This window comes from Typopeltis vanoorti, chromosome 22, assembly GCF_054136105.1.
Source record: "Typopeltis vanoorti isolate ZY-2024b chromosome 22, IOZ_Tvanoo_1.0, whole genome shotgun sequence".
NCBI classification, from domain to species: domain Eukaryota; kingdom Metazoa; phylum Arthropoda; class Arachnida; order Uropygi; family Thelyphonidae; genus Typopeltis; species Typopeltis vanoorti.
This window is the reverse complement of record NC_143570.1, coordinates 73,852,293-73,873,234: the sequence shown is the minus strand read 5'-3', so window position 1 is coordinate 73,873,234 and position 20,942 is coordinate 73,852,293. Positions and strand designations below refer to the sequence as shown.

At 37.4% G+C, this 20,942-nt stretch overlaps 1 protein-coding gene across 1 annotated transcript in view; it reads right to left on the bottom strand.

Moving 5' to 3' along the window:
- The window catches only part of kto (mediator complex subunit kohtalo), a 693,083-nt gene that overhangs the window by 57,415 nt on the left and 614,726 nt on the right, over nt 1–20,942 (bottom strand). Inside the window, exon 38 of the mRNA XM_090412482.1 lies at nt 8,442–8,779. Coding sequence (XP_090268608.1) covers nt 8,442–8,779 — 338 coding nt within the window. The remainder of the gene's footprint in view (nt 1–8,441; nt 8,780–20,942) is intronic.

The window sequence follows — 20,942 nt, the reverse complement described above, 5'->3', positions numbered from 1 at the left end:
GGCAACTCGTAAATGCCATCAAGTGTATTCCCATAAGCTCTCTGGTCAAATTTCATATGGAACTTTTATAGTTTCTGTATTCAGCTTTGAAATAAGACTGGATTTAATATCCACTTGGTTCTTATAATTTTTGCATCACCAAACTGAAACCTTTTGGCTCTTTAATTTAGTAAATATTTTAATGCACCCACCGAGAGTTCGCTTATGAAAAATACACCTCTTCAACGTTTAAAGTTCCTTAGTATTGAAAGAGAGTTTTTGTTCTCTTAAGGTTTCTGCCTGGTCTCTTGACGAAAACCGACCAGTTTGAAACAGCTGTAAGACCAGTGAAACCTAGTCAAAATGGACCAATAGGAGGTGAATATACAGGGTGTTCGGGATAAATTTGGCAGTTTCGTAAGGAAAAAGAAAATCTTCTTTGTATCTATTAAATTTAATGAATTGACAAAAAAACATTACAGGCAGAGTTAATTACAATACTATCAACAAGATTTACTCAAAATAACCACCATTAGCATCGATCACAGCTTCAATTCTGCTTCGGAACCTCGAACAAGCTGATGCTACAGTCTCCCTGGGAAGGGCCGCAAAAGCTGTTTTAATTTTATCCATTAACTGGGCTTTTATATTACTGGAAGTGCGATTGGTGTCTTTTTCAACTGCGCCCCATACAAAATAATCCATGGGGTTAAGGTCTGGGGAGTTTGGAGGCCAAACATTTGGACTGGTGAAGTCGTAGAAATTTTCAGACAACCATTTTTGACTTTTCCCAGAGGTGTGGCAAGGGGCCGAATCCTGCTGCCATACATACGGCCTACCATTGGCTACCCTTGTTATCCAGGGCTTGACTACAGTTAGCAACTCCACGAACAAAGCCCGAATTCCAATGCCAGGGTTCTTCAACACCTGTTCCTGCAGATTTGCGAGGAATTCTGCTGTACGAACGCAATCAGATCGTCTGCTAGGGATCTTTCTTCTTGCTACATCCTCGTAGTCACCATTGCAAGTCTCTAGTTCATGCCTGATTGTTTTTACTGTATTCAGGGAGCATTGGGCAGCAGTCGTAATATCCTTATTTTGATGGCGGGCACGAATCATCATGATACAAGTTATTCTCTTCCATGATTCAGGTGGGTTCCAGCTATCCATCCTTTCTGACATCTTGTATATGAATGAAGAAGGGTCCAAACTTTTAAATGAAGAGAAGTGTGTGTTAATACATGTAACTTACGGAAAAATATAATTAATTATAAATATGTCAAATTTATCCCGAACACCCTGTATGGACACTTGGGCATAGTGATCATGTCTGGCTAGGGCAACTCATAAATGCCAGCAAGTGTATTCTCATAAGCTCTATGGTCAAATTTCATACGAAACTTTTATAGTTTCTGTATTTGGCTTTGAAATAATGCTGGATTTAATATCCACTTGATTTTTATAATAATCAGAAATTCTATTTTTAAAATCCAAAGTATTTTTTATACAAGTAGCAGTTCTTCTAGTTGAAGAAGCAAGCAAAGATAAGAATTTAGAAATTTTATAAATGGGACATCCTATACAGTCTACAACTGGTCTTAATGAACACCTCGTTTATGTACTTTAGGAAGACCCTACAATCTAGGTGGATGACCAAAGAAGGTGTTAAGCTTTTTCTTTTGATCATTATCTGAAATAGAAACATTACTAATAAGATAATTAAGTCTTTTTAGTTGACCACGGGTAGGATCAGATGTGAGGAGTCTGTAAGTTGATTAGTCTCGAAGTAATAGAGACATTTTTCTCTCGTATTCTTTTCTATTGTGAACAATAACAGCCCTTCCCTGGTCAGCCTTAATAATAATTAAATTGTAATTATTCTTCCATGATTTCAGTGCTTTAAATTCAGAGAAAGAGAAATTAGGATGCAGAGGCACTAAAAAGAATTTTTGCACATTTGAAACAAATGCAGTTAGCTAATCCAAGCGTAAGTGACCACTTGGTAGTACAACCCCAAGGCAACTCAAAGCAAAGGTGGAGCAAGCTCCATCACTATCCTTGATATTTTCTCATAATGTGAAAACACAGCTCCTAGGAGATGTAATACTGCTTTACATTATGAGGAGAGGTCAGTACACAGACCGGTTTCAACCTTTTTTGAGGTCACATCAGTGAGTAGGTAGACCTGGATGATATCAAAGTTTAAGTGAAAAGAACTTACATACCTTTACTATACGGATGCTCAAGTGGTCACTTATGCTTGGATTCGATGATAGTTCTTCGGCATGAAACTCGTAAATCGTAGTTTTCGATCTTAGAGTTTCGCATTTTACTGGCTGTAAAATAATAAGGTATTTTTATCCCCTTAATTTAATTAACTTCGCCAGAAAATATAGCCGTTTGGTTTTTCGTCTTAATTATAATATAATATATAGTGCGGTTAGCTGTTTTTTGAGATAAGGATTGAAGACCTCTATCTATGCTATGAAAAAGTCCATAAGGAGCACTTTATTGGGAGAGATGGCAAAATCATGTCCATTTGATAAAAAAAAAAAAAAAAAAAAAAAGTTCATCTCTGTTAGTGGACGGCTGAAAACATTACTATTATTATGGGCAACTCCAGGGAGTCATTGGACTTATCGAGGGAGGCCCCAAATCATATTCATCACAACTATTTGACATTCATACAGTATCTATCATACCTCGCCTTAAACTCATTCACTGTCACAGCATCCACCACAGACTCAGGGAGCGCATTCCACTCATTCACTACTCTAAAAGTAAAGAACCCAGCTCTAACACCTTTACTAACCACACTTTTGCCCAGTTTCCATGGATGTCCCCTAGTCCTCCCACAACCAGCCCTGTTCTCAAAAATATCTTCTGAATTAATTTTATAGAAACCCTTCAGTAATTTGAATGTCTCAATCATATCTCCCCTCCTCTGCCTATCAACCAATTTTTGCAACCCACAAATCCTCAACCTGTTCTCATACGGTTCATTCCACAGACCTGCTATCATCTTGGTCACTCGCCTCTGGATCCTCTCCACCTCCTCCCCATCAAGAAGAAACCTAGGTGACCAAATCTGAGCACAGTATTCTAGATGGGGTCTTATCAAGGCTCGATACAGAGGAACAATAACCTGCTTGTCTCTGCTTGTCATCGTATTCTTCAGCAACCAAGTGATTTGATGAGCTGTTTTGGTCACTTTTGCAATGTGTCCCCTAAATTTCAATTCCTTATCTACCAACACTCCTAAATCTCGTGCCTCATCAATTTCCTGGAGCACGGTTCCACCAATGCAGTAAACTGCCGCCAATCTTTTCACCCCCAAATGCATAACCTTACATTTTGCCACATTAAACTGACATCCATTCTCCTTAGCCCAGACCTCCAATCTATCCAAATCATCCTGCAAAATTTTGACGTCATCTGCATTCACTATTGCCCTACCCAACTACGCATCATCTGCAAACAAATGAACTGTTCCTCTCAGATCATTTCCTATATCATTTATGAACAAATTAAACAGCAGTGGTCCAAGAACAGATCCTTGTGGCACACCACTAGTCACAGGCCGTCTTGTGGACTCTACTCCCGAGTAAACCACTCTCTGATATCTCTCCGTCAACCACCCTCCTATCCATCTCACCAACCCTATGTCCATTCCCATATGCTGCAATTTACTGATTAGAATTCCATGTGGAATCCTGTCAAAGGCCTTGGCAAGGTCCAGTAGAATCACCGTAAACCCATTACCCTTATCAAGTTCAGCCGTCACTGTGTTATAATACGTGAGCAAGTTTCTGAGGCATAACCTACCCTTCACAAAACCATGCTGTCCCCGATACAGTATCCCATTTTCTTCTATCCAATCTTGTATTTTCCTCTTGACTATTTTCTCTAAGACCTTGACAATGATTCCTGATATGCTAATCGGTCAGTAATTTACTACAGCAGTCTTGGAACCACCTTTATGCAGTGGAACTATTTTCCCCTCTTTCCACCCGCTCGGGACTAACCCAGACCCGAGACTCAAATTAAACAAAATGGTCAAGGGTACTGACAATTCTTTAGCTGCTTCTCGTACAACACGAGCTGGTATACCATCCAATCCCACAGATGTATTGACATTGAGGTTATGCAATAGACTACTCACCTCCACTTCATTAACCACAATTCCCGTAAAATCTACTGGTTTATTCGTTTCTGCAATGTCACCACCTGGATGATATACTTTTGCAAAGTGCTCACTCAGTAACTCAACTATCTCAACTGATTCAGTTACCTCCCTACCATCGGCATTCTTTAATATTTAAAACATTGATGACTAGTCTATTCGTATTACAGACATTATAAGTACTGGTTCTAGATGGCTTACAAGTGAATCAAACTTATGCTTTAAATTATCATGAGAAACATTAAAAACATGTAGGTAAGAAGTTGATGAAATGTGCAAAATAGTTTAAAGCATTCTTGATATAAAAGATGTCTCTAAACAATCTCTAGCCCTTAACACAGGGCTAGAGATTTTTTAGTTTCATAGAGCTGATAATTTGAGCCTCCATAGCTCAGTCATTATAGAAGAAGCCCTTTGGCAGGAAATCTCACATCTCTAACGGGAATCGAACCTGGGTTCGATTCCCGTTAGTGATGTGAGAAACCTTTATCTGGTCTTTTGAGTTAGCTAGTCTCATACAGAGTTAGGGGTTTTTTCACCTAAAAACTCAGGGTTTTTGTCCCCCAGAACAGGCAAACTGGCCTCGGGGAACACAAGCATCTACAGATATAGGACACATTGGGAGGCATAGGGTTAACCACCTTATCCTTGAGATGGTTGCAAAAATAAGAAACCTCAACACAGCAAAAAAGGTAGAAGAAGGGAGAATTAAGAAAGAAAGAAATTAAGAGCTAATAATTTCAAAAAGACCTACTAGATTTTAAATAAATCTGAGGAGCTTTACAAGCTCTATAAATTTCTTTTATTTCACAACAGGTAGGAATAACCTGAGCCCAGGGGCATGCCAGCAATATGTGCAATGCACACAGGCACCAAACATTTCAGGCGAGGAGGAAATACTTAAAAAAAAATATTATTCATTAATTATATCAAAATAAATTACATTTTATAGATTTGTCTTAAATAAATTATTTATAATCACTTGTTTGTTATTATTCCTTATGATCTTATTTTATTCTGATCCTAGTTCTAACAAGTAGTTTAGCGTAAACAAGTAAAAACTTAAACTTCACACTCGCATTTGCTCTAAACATTTTTGTTTAGAGCAAATAAATAGAATAAAATTTAGGTAGAGTACACAATTCAAAGAGTGTATGTAATTTCGCATTTTAATATATGTGTATAGTGCATCAAACTTAGTATAACACAATTTAATTTTTTTTTTTCATATAAAACTAAAATAAGAAAATCTGCTGCAGTTTTTAACTTTATTCTATATTCTGCTGTTATCAGCAGAATATAGGCAAGATCTTGCAATGTACCTGAATCGTCATGAGAAAAATTTAAATCATTTGAACAATTACAAAAAATGGACAGAATTAATTACATCCTAAAAAATAAAACCTATATTGATCATTTGCAGCAAACAGTTTTAGATAATGAAAGGAAATCGGTATGAAGTTATAAAAAGAATAATTTTTGTAGTACAGTTTTAGACAAACAAAATGTAGCTCTTCATGGTAAAAGTAATAAACTTTACGATCGCAACAATGGCAATTTTTTAAAATGCATTTAGATGTCAGAAAAATTTAATCCTTTTATACCGGAACACATGTGACGTGTAGCTAATGATCCCGACTTTAAAAATATGCCCTCCTATTTAGGAGATAAAATTCAAAATGAAATACTCACTTTATTGGCATCAAATATTAAAAATAATGTTTTTATAAAGTGTTTTTTTATTGGGGGGAGGGGGTATAGGGCACCAACTAAAGTTTTGCACACAGGCAGCAGACACTACTGGTGCACCCCTGCCTGAGCCATCTTAGATCATTTTAGAAATATAATTCTGTTGATGCATTTATAGCCTTCTTTACCAACACTTTACCATATCTAGCATACTGTTTAGAAGTAGACTCTCCATAAACTCAGGATACTTATTTGTTTCAATAATCAAATACCACGAGTTGGCATATTGAAAAGAATTATATCACCGGAGAAAAACCGTGAAGAACAATATTAACTTAAACAGCTCTGATGGTCTATGCCTATCCTTCTTTGTGGGAGATAGTAGTTTTTAAATCAGCTAAACCAGTTTTATAATTATTTTCAATATTCTTATCTCAACAAACAAACTGCTAACAGAACTTGTTTCGAATGAGCAAAAAATCTTTTTAGTGCCAAACCTCTGCATCCTAATCTCTCTTTCTCTGAATTTAAAGCCCTGAAATCATTCAAGAATAAAAATAATTTAATTATTACTAAGGCTGATAAGGGAAAAACTGTTGTTCAAGATAGAAAAGAATATGAGAGAAAAATGTCTAGGAAAATGAATTGTCTGGACTTGCAGAGCATGCTATCAACACTAAACACAGAGTTCACTGGAACAAGACAAGAGTTCTTCATAAAAGTCATATCCTCATAGAATGACTTTATAAAGAAACATGAAACTTTACTTCACTGTGTTAACTTAAACCGATGGTCTTATCCTCTTTGGTAGAGATAGTAGTTTTTAAAATCAGCTAACCTTTCCTAATTTTATTTTGTCTAAATATATACAATTACTAAAGAAAGAGCCAAAAAAAAGTTTATACAAACATTCGGCTTTGAAATAATGTTGGATTTAACATCCACTTTACCTATGTAAATATATTAATTTTTTAAAAAAAATTAAGTTAGGAAATTAATGTTTAATTGCGATTCTGTGATCTTGTACTACTGATGCCTATGCAACTTTTGTAAAAATTCTATGCTAATAAAGTTTTTTTTATGAGAATTTTCCTCTGGTGTTTTAATTCTTTTCAATTGAATTTAAGCTAAGTTTTCCAATGATGGTCTAACACAGTGGTCGCCAAAGGGGTTGATATCGACCCCCTGGGGTAGATATGACATTGTTAGGGGTCGATAGGGGGGGCGACAGAAAAATATAAGACATCATTGTATGGGTAATATTTAATTCGGTTAACTTGGATTACCTCCATGACAAAAGACATGGAGGTAATGACAACGCAATTAAGAGTGAATCGTGGGATCAGTACCTCCATCTTACTGGTCCATGAATAGGAACTGTAAGATGGAGTAAGGTCATGAAAATAGTTACTGAGGCCAATCAAGTAGGCCAAAATTACGTATTTACCAATAAACGGATGTTGGTGGTTCCTGCTGGCCAGTGCAGTAGGAGCGAGATTGCAACACGTGCGTGGTTCTTATTTACTGATACTTACAAGTATTCGATCCCAGTCTCATTTTTGCGCATCGACATACAAGTGAGCGTTAATGTTCTAAAATTCATCAACATACATATTATAATTCAATCGTTATTCATTCACGAACTAAACTTCTCTATGTTGAAGAGTTGAGCAGCGCTGGTAGTAATACCAGTGATATTACTAGTGATAGTAATAGTAGTAGTAATAGTAATATAATAATATATACTACATTATACATACAATAAACACTGTAACTATAAAATAAACAATCTAAAAATGCACATAAGCGTCTTTTTTCCCTTGTCCTATTATAGTTACATAATAGTAAAATATAGGGGCCGATAACAAGTCAAGAAACTCTTGAAGGGGTCAACGGGCAAATAACTTTGGCGACCCCGTCTAACATGACATTAGCAATATGGATATGAAAGTGATTACAACAGTCAACTTGATGAAAGAGATTTGTCTTGCATCACTAGAACTAAAAAAAACTTTTTTTTTTTTAATGTCAGTTGTATCCATGGACGATCAGAAATTTACAGCACATTAGTATAATGGGTTTCAATAATCTGGAAATCTATCTACTCTGAGACAAACATAGTACTTTTACATGTAACCTGAAATAAGTACAAAATGGTGGTCTCACAAATGTTAATACCACACCATATTCAGCTAACTAGAATTGTTTTATATGAAATCAACATAGTTGGCTGAGTAGCTCTGTTTTTTTAAAAAAATAAACATAGATAAGTACTGAATCCTTCAACCATTCTTTTAAATTGTTATATTATGATACTTTGTTATATATATATATATATATATATATATATATATTCAATAAGTATAAAAAACTTATTTTGGTTTATTTTGGAGAGTCATGAACACAGGAAATAAAAAATAAAAACAAAACTGCAGATAGCATATCTTTCTTGTAAATTTTTATCTCTTATTAACTGCTTTGTTCTAACATATAAATTGAAATTGTTTTTAAAATTAAAATAGAAAAAAAAATGAAATTCTAATTTAGTTTGGATTCAAATTCTAATAAATGCTTAAAAACCTAAACATACTGATAATCCCTGAGGTCTTAACTGTTGACGAAGCATTATTTGTTGTCTCTTTTGAAGCATATCCATACTTTGATATGGACCAGGTCCTGAGTTAGAAGTGTGATTTCCTGGATGACCAGAGATGGGGCCACCACCAGCTGAAGCTCCTGGATGTCCAGCACCCATTGGCCCTGAAATTGAGACTGTCTGAGCCGTGCCACTTGAAACTCCAGCAGCTTGATGTTGGGCATTTCCTCCAGGACCAGGAAGGAATTGTGTGGACGGATGACGAGCTCTTAGCATAGAACTCAGGGCTGCTTTAGATTGTGATAGTGGTCTTTCAAATCTTGGCCCACCAGCTTAAGTAAAATACAATTTAATAAAATAAAATCCATAGAAAATGAATATCAAATGAAAATTTATATATAAATATTTCATCCAAAATATGCATAGTATGAACAAATTATTTTGAATGTTTACAAATACAAACTTGCTTTATTAAAACATGCACGAGCTATTATCTGATATACAGAGTTATATAATGCTACACATATGATATTTTTGCTAGTAACTATCATACTGAAGCAACAGAATGAAAATTTTTGTTTTGCTTTGAAGTAAAAGTAGGTGAGTCTGGTTCATTCTGCATGCAAAATTTGAAGATGAGTTTAAAATGGCCTATTACGCTTTCATTTTTCAAGAATTACTATTATGCATTGCCATAATAATTTCATTTCATAAGAACCTACATCAGAAGTACATGTGAATTTAATAGCAAAGATAGCAAGTATACTAAAGTTCCATTCGTTTCTTGCATTGTTCCATGTAAGAAACAACCTGAAAATCATACTGTATTATCATTGCTGATAGCTTCACAATGAGAAAGAAAGAAAGAAAGAAAGAAAAAAAAAATCCAAAATGTGAATGCAGGAAGTGAATCGATAATAATACGAGCATTTTATTGCAATGCATGCCTTAGCATGTATTCTACAAACTATTTGCCGCAGTTGTGATATTTAAGCCTTATATGCTGCCTTTCCAGTATCATTTGGGATACTGAAATTACTCCTCCCTAAGTAGGAAAAAGCAGGGCCATACTTACACTTTGCAAGAGGCAGGCGGGGACCAAGGCACTGCAGTGCTTCGGGGCCCCTTCATCATTTGGGCCTTTAACTTGGCACTAATTTTTCGGAGCCCCAGCTAGAGCCTCATGCAGCTGTGCATAAGTACAGACCAATAAAGTAAGTGAGATTTCTAATGAAGCATCAAATGAGTAACATGCCAGGTATTGACAAGGGTAGGAAAGAATAGGAGCAATAGAGATCATAACAGTGAGAAGAGGTGTGAAAGAAAAGCTAGGCAACGTGAAAGTTGTAGAAGAAAAACAGAAGAGTGCATTATGATGAGATAAATCTTATGGCTATGATGAGTACCTTATAATATGAAACAGGAAATAAAGAGACCAGAAAGCTGATTATGTATTAGGAAAGCTAAGAAAAGTGGTGAAATAAAAAGGGGGAGAAAAGGAAGTTGTGAAAGCAAAAAAAAATGAAAAAAAGGATATAGCAATATATAGCGATTCTATTATTAGGGACATGCTAGATGAGCAAATAATGAAAGGGTGTTTTCTGGGACCAAAGATTTGTAATGTGACTGAGGTTATAGACAAACAGGTAGAACAAGTCAAAGACATGGTTGTATTAGTCAGAAAAAAATTAAAGGAGATAAGAATAGTGTGAGAAAAGATATGAATGAATTGTTGAATGAGGTGAAAAGAAGCACAAAATGGTTGAAATTATCATCAAGGTATCAGCATGATATGAGTGAGGTGAGATGGAAAGCAGAGATTACTAATAATTCAATACCAGATTGTGCAGGAGAAATAGCATGCAGTTTATTGATGTATGAAGTGTTTTTGATGGTACAAAGTATTTGTAGCTGCAGGATGGTTTACACTTCAATGGATATGATGTTAGGTGCTTGGAGAAACTGTTGTTTAGTGAAGGAGCAAATGCAGGCAGTTAAGCTAGCTATGTCTCATACTACTGGCATACAAGCTTGGGCACATGCACTAAGTCGAGATAAAGATTGTTATGTGAGAGAGGGAGAAAGAGTGACAGTCATGCTAAAAGTTTAATGAGGTGAAAACAGCACACAAAAAGATATCCTTGAAGTATGGAGTAATTACTTTGAAAAACTGCTAAATGAAACAAGCAGTGATGACAGCACACTGATAAAAAACACTGACCAGGCATGCAGGCAGGAATACATATCTATATTTGAAGTAGAAAAAGCCATCAAAGGCTTGAAATGTGGAAAGGCAGCAGGAGTAGATGATATTCGACCAGAAATGCTGAAGTATGGTGGTATAAGAGTCTTACAGTGGCTGCACTGCATAGTTCAGAAAGCCTGGACAGAGGGACGAATTCCCGATGATTGGAGTAGAGCTCTCATAGTACCCATATATAAAAAGGGAAATAAAACTGAATGTGAGAATTACAGAGGTATTTCCCTACTGAGTGTTCCTGACAAGATCTATGCAAGTATACTTGCAAAACGGTTGAGAAGAATTGTGGAAGAAAAGCTTGGTGAAGAACAAGCTGGATTCAGGCCAAACAGAGGCTGTCAGGATCAGATCTTCACCTTACGACAAATAGTCGAGAAAGCATGGGAATATAACAAAGATCTGTATTTAAGTTTTGTCGATTTGGAAAAGGCATATGATAAGGTGCCAAGAGAGAAGCTATTCAATACGCTGCAGTCATATGGTGTCAATGGGGCATTATATCAAGCAATACTTAGTCTTTATTTGAGTTGTAAGTCAGCAGTTAGAATTGAAGGAAGTACAGGAAGATGGTTTAATGTTAAATCTGGTGTGAGACAAGGATGTACATTATCCCCTCTGTTATTCATTATCTATATGGATCACATTATGAAGGAAAGTGGTATTAAACCTGATATCAAAATTGGAGATGTTAATGTCAGCTCTTTGCTTTATGCAGATGATGTTATACTTCTAAATAAATCCGCTACAAGTCTACAAGATTCTCTGACTAAATTGAATAGCTGTTGTAATAGATATGGTATGAAGGTCAGCAATAAAAAGACAAAGACAATGAAAATAGGCAGAATCATTGAAAATGGTAACTGTGTTGTGAATGGAGAACCTGTGGAACAAGTAAAACATTTCAGCTACTTAAGCACGATTTTTACTGAAGATGGTAAATTAAATATAGAAATAGACAACAAAATCAGCAAAGCTGTTATGGTGGGAAGTCAATTGAATAAATTCATATGGAGTAAGAAAGAAATTAGTCGGAACACTAAATTAGCTGTATAGAAGACTCTATTCAAACCAATTTTAACTTATGGATCTGAGAGCTGGGTCAGAAGTAAAACACTTGACCAAAGACTAGAGACCGCAGATATGAGAGTCCTGAGAAAGATTAGAGGCGTGAACAGATGGCATCAATGGCAATATCATATTAAAAACGAGGATATTAGGAAAGAACCTGACATTGTCAGCATCCAGGAATGCGTTAGCAGAGCTAATCTCAGGTGGTATGGTCACGTAAATAGAATGGGAGAGGAAAGATTAGCAAAACAAGTGTTCTCTGCCAGGTTGGCAGGAAAACGACCCAGAGGAAGACCAAGATATAGGTGGATTGATACGGTACAAAGTGCCTTAGATGATAGAAATATAAGATCTGATAATGTTGGAGTCTTGATAAGTAACAGACTGATTTGGAGGAAAATTGTAGATAGGAAGTTAGTAATGATGTAAATTTTTCATGTAGTACTGTCATATCCTGTACACCCCTTGAGGGTACATGGCAGGAATTTGATGATGATGATGATAATTCTTCTAATGTTTCATCTCAGTTACAGAGACATCATCAAGGAGTACAAAATGTAACACATTTTGTACTCCTTGTAACACACACAAGGGCAGCACAAAACTGAGTGAAACACATGGACAAACGACTAGCATCCTAACCTGGAGGGATACCATCAATGAATACCTGTCGGTGGCCTAGGATGTAAACTGGGATCTTGAAGTATTAATGTTTTCAACATTTTGGGAAGTTTTATGCAACCATATTTATTCAAATTAGGTTGAATTTTAAGAGCAGCAGCAACAGATTCTTTCTCTTCTAGATTTACTGTGATGGAGCATGATGGTGTTTTAACAATTGATTCTGTGAGCTGGATCCAAGGTCTGCAAGACCAGAATAACTAACCATAGTCATGACTGAAGATGTATTTTTTATGTTCTTCCATGCAGATGTTAGTTGATCTTCCTGTCTGTCCACAGTAGGCCAACATGCAAGAACAAGGTACTCTATATGAGTACACGAGTTTCTCCTAGCACTTAAGCATTAACACATGAACAAGGAATGGCAGTATGGAAGCGATGGATCCAAAATCAGTGAGAATAATTTTGAAAGCACTGGGGTAGGAAATTGAGTAATCAATTCCAGCTGCTTATTTGACCAGTCAAGTTTTAAGGGTAACTTGAATATGAATTAGTTTGGTATGTGGTTACTATGCATAATCACCAATGCCAGAAGTACCAGGAATAAAGTTGATAAATATTCAGCACTAACAAATCATATGGCACACATACAAAAAAAATACTGGCATTAGTGAATGGCTAAAATAAGAAAATATCCTTAGATGGACACAGTAAATTCAGGGAGGGCAGACAGGATGAAAAGGAATAACGATCTCTAACAGTTGTAGTATGAATAATAAGGCGGTGTGGTTTGTGGCTGTTTGGTGTGAGGTAGAAGTTAACAGAACAAAATACACATGCTGCTAGAGTAGAGACTCTTCTGAAGGGGGGGCTCACACAGATAAACTATATCTGTGTGAGTTTATACCTACAACTATAATTATGAGTGATTTTAACAATGGGGATATAGACTGTTGGGGGGGGGGGAGAAGGAATGCATGTAAGATGAGGATAAGAGAAGTTGTTACTGAAGGATAATTACTTTAATCAAAATGTGATGAAAGTAAGTCATGATGGTATAAGAATATCAGATCTGGTATTAACATCAAAGAATATGAAAAAAATATGAAAGTTGCTCTTTTGCCCAGATTAGAAGATAGCAAAAGAGAGAGAGAGAGAGAGAGAGAGAGAGAGAGAGAGAGAGAGAGAGAGAGAGAGAGAGAATGTACTTTTTAACTTGGGGGGGGGGGGGGGTTAGCAAATGGTAAACTAAGATTGTAGTTGGAAGCAGTCTCCTTGGCATGAAAACCTTCATGATAGAGAACATAGTAGCATATAAGTAGACAAAGGATGTCTGAACAAAGCTATAATTGACTATATTTAAAAACCGTAACGGATGTTAATAAGGACGAAAGTGAGGCGAGAGGCGGAAGGAAACGAAATTGAGAGAACAAATGAAACTAGAAATGGCGTGATGCAGGAATTAAAAGTGAAAAAAATCGAAAGAATGAATGATAGCGAAATTGGACCGAAAGTGCAGAAGCACAGAAGAATGAATGAGAGTGAAAGTGAGAAGAGGGTGTCGAGAGTTAGAAAATTAGAAAGAATGAATGATAGAGAGAATGTAACACGAGATTCGGAAGTTGAATTGGATTGGATGAGGAAAGAGATGAAATGGATGCGGAATGAAATTAAGAAAATTTGGGTAAAAATTATTAAAACTAATCATGATGGCATGAAAGAGTTAACGAAAGATGAGCGAGTGGCGTTATATGGTGACTCCATTATTAAAGGTGTGCTGGATGATAGGATGCACAAGGTATGTTTTCCAGGCAGTAAAATGAGTAGAGCAATTGAGGCACTGGATATGAGGAGGGAGCGAGCAAAGGAGTTGATGGTTTTAATCGGTATGAATAATTTGACAGAGGACAAAGAGTAAGTCAGAATGGATGTCAGGAGGCTGCTTAGAAGGATAAAAGAGAATAGTGTGACAGGAAGGGTAGTCAGCATGTTGCCTAGGTATGACTGTGGTGAGATGAGGTGGAGAGCAAGGATTATGAATGATATGCTGGCGGAAATGTGTGAGGAGATGGGAGTACAGTTTGTTAATGTGTGGAATGAGTTTGAAGGAAGAAGTGAACAGTATGGGAGCGATGGACTGAATTTGAGTGGTTATGGTGTGAGTCGCTTGAAGAGACTGCAGCTGGAAGGTAGAGAAGCGAGTAGTGTGAGAGAGAGATAATGAATCACATCAAGCGGGAAGTGATGTGGAAGAGCAGGAGAGATTGAAGAGATGGTTATGAATGAGGAAGTGAGTGGTATGAGTATAGAAAATGAGAGAATGGGTGTGCAAGAGGAGCAGGGAAATGGGGAGGGTCAGGGTGGACAGGGGTACATTGCTTGAGAAAGGTGGATGCTTCGAGAGGAGGTGAGAGCATGTGTAGACATGAAAGAAATGGGATGACCTGGGATCAAAAGAAAACAGTTGGAATTGAAAAGGGTTTAAAAATGAATAAACAGAAAGGGAAATGGCCCCAGGCAAGCACGGAGAGATCACATCGAGTGAGTGGCATCAGTGGAACTAGCTGTAGATCCAGAAATGAGCTGTTGTGTTTGTATACAAATGCTAGAAGTATAAGAAACAAGGCAGATGAAATGGTTGCATTAATTGCATCTGTTCACCCAAAGATTGTCGGAATAAGTGAGACATGGTTGGAAGAGGACGACATCCTGACAGAAATAGAGATGGAAAGGTATGATGTGTTTCGTGAGGATAGAACGGGGTAAAAAGGGAGAGGGGGTGCTATTGATGATAGAGAAAGAGTTATGTCCATACAAAGTAGAGATGCAAGAGGGAAATAGCACCAGTGGTTTTGAGGCAGTATGTTGTGAGATAGAGGTGAATGGAATCAAATACTTGGCTGGATGTTATTATAGACCAGGTAATGTGGATGGTGGTGATAATGAAATGTATAATCAAATTAGTCAAGCAAATAAGAAAAGGTGATCATTATGGGCGATTTTAATTATGGCAATATAGACTGGAATGATGAAACAGCAACTGGAAGTAAAGAAAATGAGTTTCTTGAGTTTTTGAGGGATAACTACCTCAGACAGTATGTAACAGAGGGCATGCGAGGATTGAGGGTCTTGGATTTGGTCATCTCATCAGAGGATGTAATTATAAATGAGGTGTCAAATCATCCACCAATTGGTGAGAGTGACCATGAGGTGATTACCTGGGTGGTTGCCAGCAGTATGAGGACCTCTGTGAGAAAAGGGTACATGTGAAACTACAATGGGGGTGATTATGAAGAGCTCAGGAGACAGCTTGCAGGTGTAGCATGGAATGAGGAGTTAGCTGGAAAAGAGATCAATGCAGCTTGGGAGATTTCAAAAACTATCTAGTAGATGCAATATCTAAGTGTATTACAGGGGCGAGAAGGTTAAATAAGGTAGGTGTGAGATGGATGAATAAAGATTAAGAAGCGATACAGAGAAAGAGGGTATTGTGGAGGCAGCATAAGAGAAGTGGAAATAACCAATTCCATGAGGTCTACAAAGACCAGACAAGGAGGGTAACTTGGTTGGTGAGGGTGGCTAAAGAGAGGTATGAACAGCAGTTATCTAATGAAGCCAAAAAGAATCCTAAGGAGTTCTTTCGATATGTAGCCAGCAAAAGAAAGAATGATTATGGAAGGATGACATTGATAGGAGAAATCGGTATAAAGACAGCTGTTGCAGAATGTGTGGTGGAGATACTTAATGAGCAATTCATAAAGGCCTTTCAATCTTGTGAATGTGACTTCATGGAGAGATTGAGAGCAGTAGATGATGGGGAGGAGAGACTGACTGTAAGTGAGCAAGAGGTGTATGGGGAGTTGAGTAAACTAGATGTTAATAAGGCTGTTGGACTTGATAATATATCATCACGTATTCTGAAGGAATGTACCAGGGGGTTGACACCTGTCTTGACATATTTTTTTAATACAAATCTTGCATTTGGTCAAGTCCCTAAGGAGTGGTAAAGGAGGGCAAGATTGTGCCACTTCATAAAGGATGCGATCGAACTCAAGCATCAAACTATAGGCCTATCTGTGTGTCAGGTGTTGTGGTTAAGTTGTTGGAGAAGCTTGTGAGAACTAGGATCCAGAGTTGGGTTGACAACAATGGTATTATCTTTGATGGACAGCATGGATTTGCTAAAGGGAGGTCATGTTTTAGTAATTTGCTTACTTGTTACAATAAAGTGACTGTTTCCTTGGACAGAGGAGAAGGATACACAGTAATATACTTAGATTTCGCAAAGGCTTTTGATAGAGTACTTCATGATAAATTGATAGTCAAACTAGAGCAGATGGGGTTGGATATTAGATTAGTGCATTGGATTGGAGACTGGCTATCTGATAGGTATCAACAAGATGTGTATGGGGGAGCGATATCCAGGAAAAGGAAAGTCACTAGTGGAGTGCATCAGGGGTCTGTTTTGGGGCCATTACTGTTTAACTTGTATATTAACGATATAGGTGAAGATTTGGATGGAGATATTCAGTTGTTTGCAGATGATGCAAAGTTGGGATGAACCATGAAGAGTAGTGAAGATGTTGTGGCCTTACAAGAAGACTTGAATAAATTGAGTGATTGGGCACGGAAATGGAGATGCGAGTTCAATGTTGCAAAATGTAAGGTTTTAAAATTTGGAAAACAAAGATGGGATGAAGAACTTATGCTTGGTGAGGATACATTGTTGGAGGTGGAAGAAATAAGAGATCTGGGGATGATAGTGGATAAGGATCTGAAATTTAGGAGGACACATAGCCAAAATTGTGAAGACAACACAAAGGCTTCTGGGAATGATGCGGAGGACACTGACTTGTAGAAGTAGGGAGATTCTTGTTCCGTTGTATAAGGCTTTGATTAGGCCACACATGGACTATTGTGCCCAGATTTGGTCACCTGGTTTTCAGAAGGATGAAGAGATGTTGAAAAGGGTCCAAAGGTGATTGACTAAGGTAGTTTCTAACTCTGGAATGTCGAGTATGAGGAAAGATTGAGAAGATGTAATTTGCAGAGTCTGGTGGACAGGAGGAAGAGCTCTACAAGTTGGTAAGGGGTTGTTATATGATCAATGCTGGAGAAGTTCTACAGAAAATAGTGGCAGATCAGGGGAGAACCAGAGGTCATCCCTGGAAACTGTATAAAGAGGGTGTGAGGGGCAGGTTTTTTCATGCAGAGTTGTAAATGATTGGAATGCCTTGCCTGAGAGTGTGGTGTCTGCAAGTTTGAATGTGTTCAAGGCACGGTATGATGAGTTGTGTGTGTGATAAAAGGACCTCCAAGATGAGTCTTTGACTCTATGAGGTCTTGGGGTAATAATAATAATATCCCTAGAGTAAGGAGAATAAATTGTATGGGTGTTAAATAGATGAATAAGACTGAAGAATAAGTTTCACCGCCCAAGGCATTGAACCAAGCAATCTTCCAAGCTTGTCACACTTACTAGCCATGTAATTTCACACATTTCACCACCTCCCAGGTCAAGACCATATGATTCCTCTCACCAATTGGTGGTAACGTGGCCATACTTGTTATAGACAAATTCTCAGATGCAATTACTAGATTGAGCACTCTCAAATCCCTAGTATATTTCATCACATGCTACCTTAGGTAATTATTCCTTAGTAACTGCATAAATTCAATTTTCATTCTCCTATGTGTCCTCCCCTCCATCAAATCTATGTTCCCATATTTGAAATCCCCTGATAATAATTACATGCCCTCCACTCATTGAGCCTAATTGCAGATGCATACTGTCCCCATAATTTTTTCCAACTGCTGGTCTATAGCATCATCCAACTGTATATTTTGTTCAGCTGGCCTCTATCTCACACCAGATAGTTTCAAATGTGTTATTTTCACTGACCTGCAATTGAACTTCTACTCTCTTTGGTTGCAGTTCATCGGCTATCATCAATAACACTCCTCCCCCAATTCTTTTCTCTTTATCTTCCCTGAACATGCTATACTCTTCATATTCTATCCCCACTAACTATATAATCTTCTTTAATAAGCCGAAAGGCTATTTTACCGGCGAACATGTTAAAAGAAAGGGGGATGGTTAAATCCCTTTATGTTTTAATAGCCGGGTACGAAACTCGGATCTGTCAGCCATGTCTCAATAATGCCAATAACTTTTGATCAGAATGAACTAACCAATGCCAAAACTTCCTTCCCCTTGTTCCGAATGCTCTTGGCATTAGTGTATATAAAGTGCAAAAGCCTCTTAGGCTCACCAATATCTTGATGCTTCATATTATCCCATTCTGGTTTGTTACTAGTGGTACTAATTTAGGTACTTTATGCACATTCTTACACTCAACTGTCTGAACAGCACTTTTTCCAGACTCTGAGCATCAAATCCATTCAGATGCAAACCATCCTTCTTGTATAATTCATTTCACCCATCTAACTCACTCCACACCCCCTCCTCCTGCATAACTTAAGCATCGAATTATTTGCTATTATTGCTCTTGCTCTCAGCTCTGTTCTGTCATACTGTAGCAACGGACTATCTTAAAAGAAAGACTCACTATCTTAACTCTCTCACTCTTTTCTTTTGCTACTTCCAGTAATTCTTGCATGTCCTTCCTCATGCCATACTTTTCTTTCAAATCATTCACTCTGGTTAAAATGATCAACTCTTTCACTTTACCCTTTTGTGCTCTAAGAGCCTCACTAACATCATTAATTTTTGCACCCAGAAAGCACAATTCTGTCAATCTCTCATCAATTACACCTCTTATGATAGTATACAAGACTTGCTCCCAATTATATATTTGGTTTAATCCTTTATCCAAGTGTAAGCAAACAAAGTTTGTGCCTGAAGTATTTTCAGGACTAAGGCAACTCGTGGTAAAGGTGATATAAGCTCTCATCACTTGCCTTAGTATCTCCCATAACGCAAAGCACATCTCCTTGCAGACATGTATAATGGTATGCATTAAAGGAAGGGCCACTACCCAGACCGGTTATGACCTTTATTGAGGTCTCATCAGTGGGAGCCAGACCCAGAGGTGGTGATACTAAGGCGGAAGTAATGGAGAAGTCATATTTACCTATACCAGTTGCCCAAAGGTGTCACACCTTATTATTAAAATTCTCTGGATTAGAGATAAGTTGATGGAAGTTTTTTCACCTGGCAATGCTATCAATTATATATTTGGTTTAATCATCTGGGTCTGGCTCCCACTGATGAGACCTCAATAATGGTCGAAACCGGTCTGGGTAGTTGCCCTTCCCTTAATGCACAGCATTATGCATGTCTGCAAGGAGATGTGCTTTGCATTATGGGAGATACTAAGGCAAGTGATGAGAGCTTATACCACCTTTTACCACGAGTTGCCCTAGTCCTGAAAATACTTCAGGTGCAAACTTTGTTTGCTTACTCTTGGTTAAAGGATTAAACCAAATATATAATTGGTAGCATAGCCAAGTGAAAAAACTTCCGTCAACAAGATTCACTACTTGATTTTTCCTTCTTTCTTTGTCAAGCACTTTTTTTCCCTGAAACTTCTTTCTAATATCTGATGATTAACGAATGCAGATGTTTCTGCATTCGTTACACCTCCTGCTTCATCCTGTGTATCACTCTGAATAACTGAGCTATCTTTTTCTCTCTCGTTACAGCCAAATTTTCATTCTTTACATCTGTCTTTACAAATTCATTAGCATATTCTTTGAATATGCTAATGCAGTTGACAGGATTCCACACTGGAGGTTGTTATAGAAACTTAAATAGATAGGTATGCAAAAATAGGCTTTGTCATAATAGAGATTACATAGGAGTGTTGTTTACTAACAAGTATCAAATAGTAATGTATGGAAGTGTAGCACCAGAGAGAAGGAGGATGGCCTGTGATGAACACAGAGTTCTCAGGCCACTGTTGTGTAGCTAATTCTATATTAAGGATATTGCAGGATGGACTGGATAGTAATATACATTATTTGCCAAAGATGCAAAGTTGGGAACAGTGATAAGGGAGATTTCTGATATAGAATCCTTGCAGGCTGAGTAGAACAAGTTGGTTCTATAGCAAATGACAATGAGTTAGTTCAATGTTGCTAAGCACATGGTCATGCATTTGGACTGAGGGTACTGCAGGCAGAGTATTATATTAACAGTAATCTGCTACTACAGTCAATGAAACTTCAGACATGGTGCCATAATGATGTCATACAGAGAGTTAAAATTTAGGGACCACAATGATAAGATGGCTAAGTCATGACATCAAATAACTGTGCTGTAGAAGAGATCACAAACTGGTAGGAACAGGGTAGCTATTCTTCCCTTGCTTTAAAAGGACAACATATTTAGAGACTTTCACACTGTGCTCAGATATCGTTATCTGAGCACAGTGTGAGGAGACAAACAGTGAGAAGGCAATGATAGAATAAGAAGTGTTAATGATGCATCTGTGAAAAAAAGTTTTCAATATAAATGGAAAGAGAGCAAAATTGTTCCGATTGATAAGACTAGGGCTTTGAATTAAAGGCCAGTCTGTGTGTCT